This window comes from Eupeodes corollae, chromosome 1 (genome assembly GCF_945859685.1).
Source record: "Eupeodes corollae chromosome 1, idEupCoro1.1, whole genome shotgun sequence".
Taxonomy (NCBI): domain Eukaryota; kingdom Metazoa; phylum Arthropoda; class Insecta; order Diptera; family Syrphidae; genus Eupeodes; species Eupeodes corollae.
This window is the reverse complement of record NC_079147.1, coordinates 158,627,281-158,642,704: the sequence shown is the minus strand read 5'-3', so window position 1 is coordinate 158,642,704 and position 15,424 is coordinate 158,627,281. Positions and strand designations below refer to the sequence as shown.

Sequence of the window (15,424 nt, the reverse complement as noted above, 5' to 3'; positions counted from 1 at the left end):
AGTCATCTTCTGTCGGAGAGCGCCTTGGTGGGCAGTATATAGCTGCTATCTTAAACTCTTTCTTTTTCATACCAATACTAATGGTTGTAACTTGCATATTTTCACTAGTTAACTTCTTGCCTTGTCAGCTATATGTGGAGCATGGTAACATGAATAGTTATCTTATTTTGGAGATGAGTGATATCAATTTTTTTCCAGTTTTTTTATTTCTAAAAAAAACAAAGTTATTTAATTTTTTTTTCAAAAATATATCAATTTTGTGTCAAGTCATAATATACATATAATAAAAAACGTAATCCAAGTCGCTAGCCTTATTCGTTCGTGAGATACTTTTGGACAACCAAAATGTTCTCTTTTTTTTGTTAATTGCTATGGTAAGAAACCACCCACTCATTTTTTTTAAAAGTTGTTTCTGCATTTTTCTGTGTTATTATCTGCACAATTTGTACCACTTAAATTTACATAAACAGACAAATTTCCAAACTATAACTTTTTTTTTGAAAATTATTCAAGATATTCTTCTAAAATTCCATTGTTGGAATTCTTGTTTAACGATAGCGTGTTGATATCCAAAGTGAAGAATTCTGTGAAACACTTTACCATGTTGTGACCCAACTTCTGTTAAGTTTGAAAGTAAAAGTTACATTCAACTCTTTAATAAGTGAGTCACGAAAGGTAGACCAATTAAAGTAAGTACATACTGTTATCTATCTTCGAGTAAAAATAAAAGTCCATATTATTACGGTGACAAAATTTGCGATTTTTTTTTATTATTTTGTTGTTTTTTTTTTTTGTTTGTTTGTTTGTTTGAGTTGTTACATATTTTGTTTCTTTGTTTGTTCATGTACATAAAAACACTTAAAATTATTAAGAAATATAAGAAATAAAATTAAAACAATAAAAGAAAAGAAATATTTACAAAATCAGAGACAATACATCATTTAAAAAAATTAAGATAGATATAAGTCTGGGAAGAAGAGGTATGAAAAAATCGAATAAATGCGATTTATAATAGAAAATCACTGAAAACAAATAATAAATGGAAAAAGGTACCAGTGACACACATCTTACAATAAAAATTATGAGAACTTAGCATCGTTAATAATAATTATAAAATAAAATATATAACAATTAAGATATTTATAAAATAAACAACTAGAGGGAATAAAATCGTTACTTGGCATCAGACGCGTGTATCCGTGTGTATAATCTTAGCGTGAGTTCTTTAATCGGTAATCCATCATCAAATATTCTTTAAAGAAAAGCGTTTCATTCGTTTTTGTATGAGTGTTGTCGTTTTTTGAAACATATTGAGAATAACCAAAATTCACCAGTGCCCGTGTGGGCAGTTGATGAACTATGGTGAATTTCGTTTTTGGCAGCATTCAAGAGATTAAAAATTGTGGACTAAAGTTTAGTGTGCATCCTTTTTAGAAAGGAGCACCGTAACTTCCACTGGGTCTTGATGGAGCACCATATGATCCTGATGGCCCACTTGGATATCCACCGCCACCTCCGGCTTGAGAGCTGGTTTGAGCGAATTGTGCCACTTGAATTGCTTGTCGCACACCTTCCAAATCGATTCCAACAACACGGCCACCTCCAGCATTTGGTGCACCATATTGGGTTGATGGTGGACCGTATGATCCTGATGGTGGTCCATAAGATCCAGATGGAGCACCACCACCAAAGCCACCACCAAATCCACCACCGCCGCCACCACCTCCACCTCCGCCAGATTTGCTTTCCTCGTTCAAGAGAATTTGTCGCACTTGTTCAAGGAGCTGGGGATCAACATTTTGTCCTTCGGACGTTTGGAATCCTCCACTGACAGCTTGGTATCCACCACCGCCGCTGCTAAATCCACCACCTCCACCTCCACTGCTAAATCCACCACCGAATCCACCGCCACCCAAGGAGCCGCCACCACCACCGCCACCGCCACGCGGGTAATTGTATCCAGACGGTGGTTCGGCAGCTGCTAGCACTGCCAGGGCAGATGCCAAGAACTGCAATAAAAAAATAAACCGTTAATCAAATTGTGGTGAATTTATGAACTTTACTTTAAGCACTCAAAACAAAAACAAACTTACTATAGAAAAGGAGTTCATTATTTGTGTTGGGGAAAAAGAAAAAAATAATTTAAAATTTGGTTGCTATCGGATAGGGAGCCAACGATTGAATGCATTTCAAAAAGCCCGGCTATGGCCTCTTTATAGTCCGCTCTAACCCATTCCTTCAAGTCAAAAGAAATTAACAAATTCGAGAGGCGCACCAACAAAACAGCAACAAAAATGAAGAAGCAAAACAAAAAATAACGAAACATGTGAGATGCCCACACCACAAACAACCATCATCATCAGCAAAAGCCAAAAGCACCAGGAACAACTGTCGAATCAAAGAAGAAGAAAAAGAAGTCTAGAAGTGGCAAGAGAAGGTGGCTTGGAGCGCAACGGTTCCAGTCCCAGTGTAGCATCATCTTTAAACCTCTTCGAAAACGTCCAACGGGCCAAGAGAAGGAGGCTACAACTACAAACCACTACTCTCTATGTCTATGTCTATGACTTTGAGTACCTTCTCTTTGAATAAAGCTGCAAAAATTCACATGAACAAACAATTGCACCGTTCGTCTTCTTCTTCGTTGTTGTTGTTATTGTCGTTGGCGTCAAGTCGGTCGCGTCCGTGAAACTCTTCATCATCATCACATTGCATACCTTCGTCTTCGTCATAGTCCATGGAGTCCCGCTTCTTAGTCCGCCGTACTTAATCTCTGTGTTTTTTATCAATTTTTTCGTTTTTGCGTGAGCTCAGGTTGTTTTATTTTTTGGAATGTGAATTTAAGTTGGAGGTATATGCAAACTTTCGTCTTCTTTTCCTTAAACCATGCATAATGCTTAGGCTATAGGTATAAACTGGAAGAAGATGATGATTATGGTGACGATGATGGTGGTTACTTCAAACTTGTTTGGCAATTACATATTAAATGAAGAAGAAAAAGAAGAAGACAATCTAAATGACATCTGCAGTGCCTGGCATTACTGGTGCCGCTGCGCTGGTGGTGCAAAACAGCCCACACTCACAGTTTAAAGCAGAGTTCCAGGTCAATAAATTTACCCAACCATTCGAAAATTTCGACAAGAAGCCTAAAACGTCAAAGTTTTTCTTTGTATTTTCAAAGTATAAGCAAAATCCACCAGAAGACTGTTGATGAGTTGAGTGATGATCTTACCATGGTGCTTTAAACGGTTGCTATATATTTCAATACACTCATTCATTAATCTTTCAAATATCAACAGTTTCTTTGTACTCCCTTTTTTGAGCTTGAATGGATGTCATAATTAACTTGTCATTATAAATAAATATTACACTTTAGTCAAACATTTTGATGTCTTAAGCGCATATTCTGATGAGCTTCATAAACATTTGTCAATAATACTTGAGATTATGTATACGGAAGTTGTTTGTATCTTCAATGATGCCTATGGAGAAACGCATTTTTGTGAGAAAAATTTTGTCATAACTCATTAATTGTCATTACTGTCAAAACTAAACCGTTGCTCAATGTGCATGTGCAGTTTGAATCCAGAGTCAAACTCACATTTTTGGAGATTTATTTGTGACAATTAGGCCCCGTTCACATTATCATACAAACAATTCATAATCATCATGAGCATTTTTCTCCACTTTTAAGAATTAAATTAGGCACAGCGCTGGCGCTGGCGCTGGCAGTAGCGTGGCGGGCAGGTGAAACGAAGCACATAATGTTTGTTGTCCACGTTCGTTTCATAACCGTCATTGAGATTATTTTTATCTTTTTGTGTTGTTTTGTTTTATTGTTTGGTAATACAAGACCACAATTATTTATGTTGTTACACATGAAGGTACCTGTGACTGTGATGCCTACTTGTAGTGCATATAAATTGTTGTTTGTACCGCAAAAAGTGTAGCAAAAGTGTTATAAGAGAGTTAAGTCTTGAGATTTTGCATTTTTGTTTTGTTAAATATTGACCAAATGAATATATTAAAGTATTTATGTTATGGGCGGTAATAGATATTCAAGTTTTGCACTCTGAGAAACAGAAGCAATTGACATTGTAAATGTGTACTGAAATAGTACACTTTGGAGATAAGTGAAGGTTATGGAGATGAACAAATAAACCTTTTATTCATATAACGTGTAGATTTTGGTAAATTAAAACCTCAATGGATTTTTTACACTTTTAGTTATTGTAGTTATTATGTTTTTGAAGTTGTGGCAAAATAAATAAATACATAAAATGAGTCTGATAATGATGATTGAACCTGAGTGACCTCAAGAATTATGAAACTGAAGACTTTTAAGTAAAAACAACGGTAAAACACTTTCATTGTGTAGTGGTTACAATGATGGGTATAATAGTGGTGGATGGGTATAATATTTTTTTTATTATGTGTGTTAACATATGTATACATTTAGAAAGCCAATCTTAACTATTGGAAAGTACCTACATAATTATATAGAAAATTTCTTTATGAAGAAATATTGTGTTGTGTTTTGCGATCGACAAAAGACAACTTGAACTTGAAAATTTAACCGATGGCTTTCTGTAAATCACAAGCAGGATCGATGATTAAGGAACCTATCTTGTAAAGAAACACGGTGACTTACAACTCTAAAAAATAGAGTCCAAAGGCCTTATTTAAGATCTACTCATGAAGCATGTAGTAAAAAAAAAAATAGTTGGCACAGTCAAGAGTTGAACCCCTGGGATGAAAGTCCTCGAACTAACCATCACATTACAGGTACTACTAAATTGTCACCATATGTATCTAGTATTCTAATACATATTTCTATCTTAAGTTAGGTTAGGTTAAAGTCGCTGTCCGTAATGGTGTAGGGCACACTTAGGCCAGTTTAATAGCCTAAATATGTGGTACCACATGAATCTTGAGGCTTTCTTATTAATGAAAACATTTTAAGTCCTTGCGCAACGTGAGAAACTGATTATGTTAATATGATTCAGATCATTATAAAAGAATTCTTCTAGGCAATTCTTGCGTTTTTGACTTAGAACACATCATGTCCAGAGGAGGTGAAGAACTGTTTCCTCTTCTTCTTCATCCGTAAAGATTCTGAAAAAAGTCATTTGAGAATACACTTAGCCACGTGGCGTGCTTTCCTATTAGACAGTGCCCGGTTATGACACCGATTATTGAGCTTATATGCGATCTACTAAGAGATATCAAGCACCTTGAGAGCTTCAAATTTAGTGCAGGCCAGATTTTGTTCGAGTTCATCTGCTTTGCAGTTTCCTGGAATGTCTCTGTTGCCTAGCAAAGGTTAAATTGTTTTGTCATCTCCATTAAAGGCAGAGTCAAGGATTTGGTAGCGGCCTTAATATCTAAGAAAGAACGGATATCAGTTGTTGATATTACGTTTTCTTTAAGGCAGCATGAGATTTCTTTTATCGTCGAAAGTTCTGCCTGGAACACGCTACCTTTATTGGAAAGGAGTAGTGAGAGACTTAATTTCAGTCTTTCAGAGTACACAACTTCACCAACCCCTTTATTTGTTTTTTATCCATCTGTGTAAAAGTCGATTGACTCGTCTTCCAGGAATGCCCTATCGGTCCAAAAAGATTTGGAAGGTATAGAAAACTGTAAGTTTCTGTCGAACTGCATCGGGGAGGATAGTGTAGTGTGCATTGGAATTCATTTTAAATACTCAAGAATTACGAAGTAAGCTAGTTAGTTAGTTTTAATACAACATTTTTAAAATATTTTGTTTTTATTAAATAAAACAATATTGTCATCTGCCATGTTTTGGTAATAGCTCGATCCTCGTTTTTCTGTTACTATTTTTTCTGGAGAAGTGTCTGACAGTCCCCTCGTGTTCATTTCTTGAGGTTAGAGTTTAGGCTTTGATGCAGTTGTTTTATTTTGCGAATTTAGTGTCTTATTCTCTAAAACTTACTCAGAATTTTAACATTTTCGTTGAGCAGAGTTTAAAACATTTAATTTCAGTGTAAAAAGAAATTTAAAGACTTAACTAATTTCACATTCTTTTAAGTTTTCTGAGAACTCTTATTTTCACAACTTACTTAACAGCTCAACAAATGTCCTAAGTAAGTAAGCTATGTTGTTGTTAACCCACTGGGATGAAGCTTTGAGGCGAATAGAAGATTTTTTTTGCTTAGTATATCAACAGGAACAGACTTTATGTAGAGTAGGGTATCCGGTGCCGTAGATGGGATCGTGCGCAGTGATCCGCTTCTACACAGCTTTTAAGCTTTATAGCTTTTTTTAAAGCACTCCACTGTTATGTATTAAAACTCTAGTACATTATTATTATACTCGATGTAAGCTATGTTTAAGTATAACAAAACATCACAAAATATTAATCTTAAGCTCTTATTGTAACTTTACTAAATAAATCACTCCCTATTTGAGTTGCAAAGTTATCACAAGTATTTTTATATAATCCACAAACATCTTTTAAAACATAATATCCACCATATTGACACAAAGTTAAGTAAAATCGGCCTGATTACCGATGTGTGTAACCAATGCGTATTTCGAGGTTACAAGCCCCATTTATTACCAATAGCTTTTTTAGAAGGAAAGAGAGCTACAATAGCTTTTTTAACTCTGTATTTGGTTTTTCAATTTAGTTTTTTGTGTAAAATAAGACTCCTCGATTGAGAACTTTAATTGGATACCTTTAATGTAGAGAGGGTTAACATACAGAATTTTGCATTTCATCGAAGAGAGGGGACAGAACACCACCTTGCGGTGTCCCTGTACAAACGAATATTCTAGCAGAAGAATTATTTTGCTAGTCAGCATTAAATGAATTTACTCCCGTAGCGAACGTTCTACGCTTGTTAGTGCAGATTTCATTGCAGATGTGTCAACGTTCTTAAAAGCACCTTCGATGTCATGGAGGCAACCATACTGAACTCTCTTGATTGAGGGAGTATTCGATGGAGTGTAACGCCGTTTCCACCTATTTGCCTATCCAATAGGCATGTTGAGACTTAGACATAAGTCTTGTATCAATACTTCAACTTGTCATCGGAAGTTATTGTAAACGGTCCGATTTGTCGAATTGAAAATTTTGACATTTCTCGAATGTTTGATTACAAGATTAAACGATGCTTTTAAGTGCTTCATAATTTTGATGATTGTTCAGTCAGTCTGTATCTTCATTTCATTTATTTATCTCAGGAACCAATTGTCCAATATAATGAAGTTAAGACTCGGTAAAGTGGATTTCCTCAAACTTCAGATAAATTAGTTCCAGTTAAAAAGAAGCAATGTCTAAGAGCTTGGCTGGACCTTACCATGCCTCTTGATCCCTTAATTTATTTAATCCCAAGTTACTAAACAACAACATTTCGCATTTTATATAGCTGTATTATTTATAATAGAATTTAAAGTCTAGGTCTATTTATTTAATTTTTAGTGGTCTTGATAAACACAATATTTGAATTAATTAACTTAGAAGGTTATTCTCGTTTTACTTGACATACATACATAATAAAAGTTGCTTAAACGACTTGAAACTACAATTATGGTTTGGTTAGACTAGAACCAACTTAAAGTTAATTTATAACATTAGGATTCTAAGCTACTCATACATAAATATTGCCTACATAATGTACAATGTACTGTAAATGAAAAACCTGCAAAACATATTTTGTACCTTAATTGACAGATTAATAAACTCATCCAAGCTGCATGCTTTTTATTATAATTTATACAGACTCTTTATTCATACGCATTTTAAATGTATATTATGAACATACATTCGTGTATATTAATTTATTCGGCAGCCATTTCATGGTCAAAAAGTAAATGACGCAGCTGGATGCATTAAATCAGATTCAAATGGTGAATCGTTAAACAAACTATGGTAAGAAATAAGTTAACACAAATTAAACTCTTATAAAGCGTCATAATAATCATAACGCCAATAAACAATTCTTATCTTAGATACATATTACGTTTCTTAATGGCAAATAGGATGTCAAAATAGGAAGTTTATTGGGGTTTTCCATATGTAAAATAAATCAATTTATTCTTGATCGAGATCTGTCAAAACACAACTTTACACTGTTTTTGCATTCCATGCGGAAAAATAAATTGATTTATTTTTTTTCATAATATTACAGTCGAAAACCAATTGTTATGAGTTTTGTTCTTATAGGTTTTCGATTTTATTTTTAAGTTGTTAGTTAAATTTTTATAAGCAATTAAATAAAAAATACCAACAATATTTTGCATATGATAACATAGTTTGATTTCAAAATCTATTCTTGTTAACGAGATTTTGAGTCAAAAACCAAGTAGCATTTCGTGAAAGTTTTTATTTCTTAAGGGCCTTGCACATGAGAGTGAACAACGGATGAATGAATGGACGAATAAACGTGATCAAAAAGTCAATTTCAAACAAAAACACATTTAAATTATAAGAAACCAATTGACAATAATGTTAGGAAAATTTTGAAAAAACAGTTTGGTAGTAACGAATTGCAGTGTGGTTGCTACGAACTATCAAACTCTATTCGCGTTCCACATACCATCTACACTGCAACGAATAAATTGTTCGCGCTCAACTTAACCTCAAAATTATACCACTCTTGTTTTGTTTTTTGTTTTTGAAAAAGGTAATTATAAATTGACAATTCGTCGCTGTCTGTGATTAGAAATAAAGCTCATGTAAAAGAAAAGTCAAAATATGCGAACATCCACAGTTCGCAGTTCGTAGCTAATGTGCAAGATGCTTTATTTACAAAAATAAAAATTGGATTTTTCTAAGAAAATTTAGCACAGAATGAAATAATTTTAAAGTCAATGCCTTTATTCACGAGATATCGAGAATCGAATATCAATTTTTACCAATTTTGCGCAATTTCAATTTGTATGTAAATCGGACCGATTGCAATACCTTTCCATGGGTAGTTAAAAATTAATTAATAGGAAAAATCCAATTAATTATCAATACCCATGTTTTGTTGGAAAATCTATCAATAGTATAGTAATATTTTACACGAATAACGAAAACAATATCCGCAGTATGATTACTACCAATAAAAGTTAAAGTTAAATTTTATTACAGATGGAGTTTTGACATTTATACGAGACTCGAATTTATCGATTTCGTTCCCAAATGTTGGTACGATTGATATTGCATTTGTATTTTGATGGTTTTGTTCGTTGAGTGCCACTGGGGAAAAAAATCATTCTGCTACTGTTGATATTATCTAGTTTTGTTAATGAAAATGGACTAACTGGGCTTATTTTGCAAGAGAAAAAATTGAAAAGATAATAAGGTTTTACTTTGTATCTACCAAAAGTTTATCTCAGTTCAGATTAAATATATCTTTTTGGTGTTTCCACCGCACAAGAAGATTTAAAAAAGACTAAGTTTGACAGCACTTTCTAAAATGCAAATGGTGGTTTCTAAGTTTTCGATGTTTGAAGTGCAACTGAGATAGTTTGATTCGTATTAAACAATGAAAAACAGAATAGTTCAGCACCATATAGGAATATGCTACCTACTCTATGTCCATTTTTTTGTAATTTGATTAAAACAAAACTATATTTTTTGTACACAAACATGCAAATAAACAGACCATAATGCATTATCTGCAAAACCAACTCTTTCACACTGGTTCTTATTCACAAATTTAGACTCGACTCCGATCCCCGACGGGATTCAAGTCGAATCAAGCTCACTTCAACTCGATTCAGGTATATAAAGAATTGAGACGAGCTTTAAGCTCGCTTCAACTCCATATGTTAATGAAGTAGTCTACGAACAAACCCTCTTCTCGAAGTTTTTATTTTATATCAAAGCTGCAACTTTTAAATGAACTTTTTTTTATAGAATCTCAAATTCCAGGTATTTTCTTACCATTTCTTTTTGAAAATTGTCTATTTTATTAGTTTTAGTTAGTATTTTTTGCTAAGTTAATTTTAACTTTTGATTTTCACAAAACTTTTTTCTATTTTTGTGTTTTTTTAAAATTATTATTCTGACATATCTTCTTTCAGTTGTACCAATTTTTAAATACAAAAATCTGGCTACTGCCGATGCGTATTCTTGGGAATTTTCTACTATACTATTTATAGAATACCAACAAAACACGAGTAATAATAACCTATAGGTAAAGAGTGGTTAAATTTAAAGGGTAGATATTGAATGTGAGCCCCACCTAAATGTGAAGTTTTGTTTCTATATTTCATTTAAACATATCTCAATTTCAGACTTATTCAATTTGAACCATGGAAAGTTACACAACCGAGCAACCCGTTAATGTTATTTAGGCTTTCTATGAAAATGGGTGTTTAAATCAAAATGCGTATCGATAGTTTTTCGGTCAAATCAATCGTCAAAATGTGCGTACAATCGGAAAAATCGTTCAAACATTTTAGCGAACGGGGTCTGTAGGAGATGTTATACTCGTACAGCTCGTACTATTGATAATATTGATGCTGTTCGCGATAATGTGGCTGAAGAGACGTCCACCTCAACTCGTCGTCGTGCTCAAAAATTACACCTCTACGCACGTCGTTGCTAAACATTATGCATAATTACTTGCATAACATGGTGCAATCATCTAAAGAACTGAAGTGTCTTGACTATATTAAAATGTCGTCTCGTCAGTTCTTGCCATTCTTTGACGTAATGCGCGTTTTTGTTTCTAGCATATGCTTTAGGACAATTTTCGGCAGGCGTTCCTCTTCCATTTGCATGACTTTAACTATATAACCAAAATGTATCCCTAATGTTCTCAATAGAAGTGGTGGACAACCTGTTTCCAGATGGATCATGTAGTTTGGGGTATTATTAGGTAGCCTAAAGATGCGTTTTATGCAGTAAAGTTGGAACTTTTCCACAGATTCAAAGTTACTATACATACATACTTGTGCTGCATATAGAAAATAGTCTGGGCACTCGCTCGGATAATTTTTTGCTTTGAGCTATGCGTTAAAAATTTACTTTGGATGCAGGTACTCCAGACTGAATTAATGGCTAATATAATTTTTAGGTGTTTTTCCACATTGAGATTAGACGTTATCAGAAAACCAAAGTATACTTATACTCTCTAACAACTTCAATGGGGTCGGTTTGATATACCCATCTTTCGTTTCTCGAGAATCGCCCTCCTCCGTTTCTAAATACACGAATTTTCGTCACACTCACAGATAAATTCCAAGTTTTACAGTATTTTTGGAGTCTGTTGATTAAAAGCTGCATACTATTTATTGTATCGAAGAGAAAAACAATTTATTCAGCATACATAAGCCCCGGTATTAATACCCTATTGATTTCCACAAGATAAATAACAACGTGCTCAAAATGAAGCCTTGTTTTACACCCATCGTCGTTGCAAATTCTTCAGACAAAAAGTTTCCATCCCAGAACGCCGCTATATTATTCTCATACAGAGCCCTTATGACGTTTACTATTTTACTGCTTATACCGCATCCTAAATAGCTTGTAAAAGAGTGCTTCACGTGGGATGGAGTCGAAGGGGTCAAACGCAGCTTTTTGAAATCTACAAATAGAGCGTACAGTTTTTTGTGCTTTTGCTGGTTTATTTGTGCAATGTTTAACAAGGTGAAAATCTGATCTACAGTCGAATAATTTTCTTTGAAGCCTGCTTTAAATTCATGCAGAATGTTTTTGTTTTCAATCCAGTCTGTAAGTCTTTTGAATATTAGCGCTGTAAATAACTTAGAAGCAGTATTAAGGAACGATATCCCTCTATAATTTCGTCAAATAATTGAGGTTCCGCATACTGAATTCTGGGGGAAATCTGTGTAGTATTTAAGAGAGTTCTGAAGTGTGCACATAAATCGTGTAATTGTAGTACAGTTGCAATTTGGTTTTTTCTCCCATTTAAGAGATTGACTGCTTTCGAAAAAACTGATGAGGATCTGCTACTATTTATCATTGATATGTTCTGTTGCTCGTTCTATAATTTTTTGGCATTGCACATATTTTTAAATTCTTTGACAGCCTCAGCTTCTAGACTTTTGAGAATATTATTGTTGTATGGTTTCAACAGGACGATGCCACGTGTTACAAAGTTAACTAAATAATGGCTCTTTTGCACGACAAATTCAATGGCCGTGTTATGTCAATGGTGATGTCAATTTTCCTCCCAGAGTTATTTTAAAGAAAAGGGTCACGTTGATATGTCACCAACAATTAAAAGGGTAAAGGATGAGATAATTCGGCATATTAACGGCATAGAACCTGAATTATGCCTCAGCGTCATCAAAAATTTGGACCATCGGATGGAGGCGTGCCGTCTAGGTCGCGGCGGCCATTTGGCTAATATTTTTTTCCATACATAATTGCACCATACCAATATTATCTTAATTAAATTAAATGATTCATATTTGTACTAAAATTGGAAGCAGAGGGTTTCAGGGTGATTACAATATCTGTATCTGGGAAACACCACCAAGTTCTCTCGGAACTCCTTCAAAATGCCTTAAATAGGCTAACAAAATGGGCTAAACAATGTGGCTTTGACGTCAATCCACATAAAACAGAACTAATACTCTTTTCGAGAAGGTACAAAATTCCTCAGTTTAGCCCACCCAAGATTAAAGGAATACCATTGAGCTTTTCCGACCAAGCTAAATATTTATGCCTCATTTTAGACAAAAACTAAATTGGAAGGCAAATATTGATGAAATAGTAAAAAAGGCTACTGTAGAGCTTTTTACTTGTAAAAAGTCCACAGAATCAAAATGAGGCTTTTCCCCAAAAATAACCCACTGGCTATACACTTCGGTAATCAGACCGATACTCATTTATGGAGTTGTCGTATGGTGGACCGCACTGGACAAGATGGTAAATCTAAATAATATCATCAAAGTCCAGCGGTCAGAAGATATGTGCATCACAGGAGATCACTGGAAGTGCTTTTAAACCTAACACCTCTTGACATGGTGGCAGCCAACTAATGTGTGAGGCTTAGAGCCACCTCTCAATGGAACAGTAACAATACTGGACATACAACTATTCTAGACAATTTCAGATCTATCCCAGATCGCTTAGACTATACCACCCCAAAAATGGTATATGGTAAAAGCTTCCATGTGTCCATCCCTTTAAGATCCTTCTGGTAAGAAAAGAGACCCCTGGAAGACGATGCGGTACCCTTCTATACAGACGGTTCAAAGACCGATTACGGAGTTGGAAGTGGTATCTATTCGGAACAACTGAATCTCAGTCTATCATACAGACTTCTTAATCAATGTAGTGTATTCCAGGCAGAAGTAATGGCGATTAAAGAGTCATTATCCTGGCTCAAAGAAAACGTTATATCTTGCAAGGATATACGAATCTCTTAAATCTCTCGCATCTGACTCCACAAACTCTCAAATAGTCCACGATTGCCGTTCATCTCTGAATGAGATGACGGAACAGTTTAATATTCACCTCATTTGGGTGCAGGGCCACAGAGACATTCCGGGAAATTGCAAAGCCGATGATCTCGCCAAAAACGGAACACTTCTCCCTAACGTTAGACAAAAACATAACATAGGAAGACCCCTTGCTACATGCAAATATCTTCTCAAACAATATGCTCTGGGTTCAACAAATGCTAGATGGTCACAGAGTACCACCTGCCTAGCAATCAAGCAAATATGGCCGAGCATAGACTTAAAACGGTCAAAAGGCTTGGAGTAATAACAGGACACTGCCTCATAGGAAGACATGCAGAAGCTGCATGGACAAGAAGGAAGAGGAAACAATCCAACACCTTCTATGTACATGTCCAGCACTCTCCATTAGAAGGAATAACTTTCTCGGTAATCCCTTCATCGATAATACCAGTAAACTGGCAACGATTGACACAAAATGTCTCTCTAACTTCATTAAAAGTACAAAATGGTTTGTTTTAGTTCATTACTCTCCTATGAGTAACCTCATTTGTGGTATCACAATGGACCCTTGAGGTCTAGGTGAGTCAATGACATCTGGACAGCCACTCCAACCTACCTTAACCTTGTACTAAAATTGTGAGTAATATAAATCTATCTTGAAATTTCTAATCAGGCAACAAAATATTTTACTGTCTTTGTCTGATAACGTAGCCTAAGATCAACCGTATTTTGCCCTTCTGATTTTCAAGGTATTCTCCTAAAAAGAAATTGATCTACAAAATTTAAAAACCTAGAATAATTTTTATAAATAAATATTTTTGTTAAAATAAATAATTTATAAAGTATATTAAGACTTTTTTTTTGAGAATTTCCCTTCTTTCTTGACATGACATCAGAAATCACCTTCAATCTTTTTAGTCAAAGCAATGCAAGATCTTCAAAGTCGTTTCAAAACGGATCACGTGGCTGATGAACATTTTGTTCTGCGTTGATTTTATCATCATATCGACAAGTTATTCTTGACCCATAAAATGTTAAAGATCTTAATATACTGAGACAAGAATTGCGCTTAATTAACTGATGCACTCTGAAAATAACTTAAAAGTATAAAATATATCTTGATTAAGTGCACTCGCTTCAGTTCAGTTATGAATGTAGTCCAGTCCAATGCCGGAGAATCCATTTGTACAATACAATTATGAAATCAATCTATAAGGTTTAATCACGAACTGTATACAGTTTTTCCATAGCCGTGTGCTCTGAGCGAAGAAATTTCTCAGCTGGAAGCCTACAAATTTTAAATTAGCCAACAAGTAACTTGAACAGAAGGAAATGGACAACCTTTAAAATATGAAGTGCTAACATTGATTAACACCTTCAAGAAAATAAAAACGCGATGCAATCCGTTTTGACACGCAAATAAAAAGCAATTATCATAAGTTTATCTAAATCTGAAAGATACAGCATCATATGAATATTTTTCTTCATCTTATTCTTTCTCTACAGCTTTGGAGGGAGGCTTTGGAATATTTACTCGTAGGAGGAAGCCAAACCGACAACGACAACAACGCCAAAGTCAAAGTGGGGCCAAAATCCACGTAACGATTTTATGGTATTGGGCTTCCTCCTTAAGGTATTTTCCCAAAAATTTCATTGCACAAATAGATACATGCTTTCGTAAACAATTTGATGCTTTTGTCGTGTGCACTTATCTTTTTCGCTGGCACTGCAGTGACCATCTCACGAAGTGGTTTACTGGTTTTAAGTTGTTCCTCCGGCTAAGGTAAATGCATTCAGTTTATTGGAGGTTGTTTGGTTGAGCTTATGCTTACTGTTCCTGCTCTGTTGGATGACTTTTACTTTCCCCAATCGTCATTCCATTCACGATGCGCGGTGTCATCTTGAGGCACCACTCAAAAGAAAACAAAATATATAAATAAAAGCACCGAAGAAGATTAACAAATAAAAAAGACAACGTGTTCTTCTTCGATTTGCGCCAATACATCTGCCGTGGCAATTTGTATTTTTT

At 34.7% G+C, this 15,424-nt stretch overlaps 1 protein-coding gene across 1 annotated transcript; it reads right to left on the bottom strand.

Moving 5' to 3' along the window:
- Positions 1 to 1,362: 1,362 nt before the first annotated feature.
- On the bottom strand, positions 1,363 to 2,224 carry LOC129939850 (ctenidin-1). Its single transcript, XM_056048024.1, has 2 exons — positions 2,094 to 2,224; positions 1,363 to 2,009 (listed from the first exon to the last, which is right to left on the bottom strand). The coding sequence occupies exons 1-2, from the start codon at positions 2,109 to 2,111 to the stop codon at positions 1,431 to 1,433; spliced, it is 597 nt and encodes a 198-aa protein (XP_055903999.1). The 5' UTR covers positions 2,112 to 2,224; the 3' UTR covers positions 1,363 to 1,430.
- Positions 2,225 to 15,424: the final 13,200 nt, after the last annotated feature.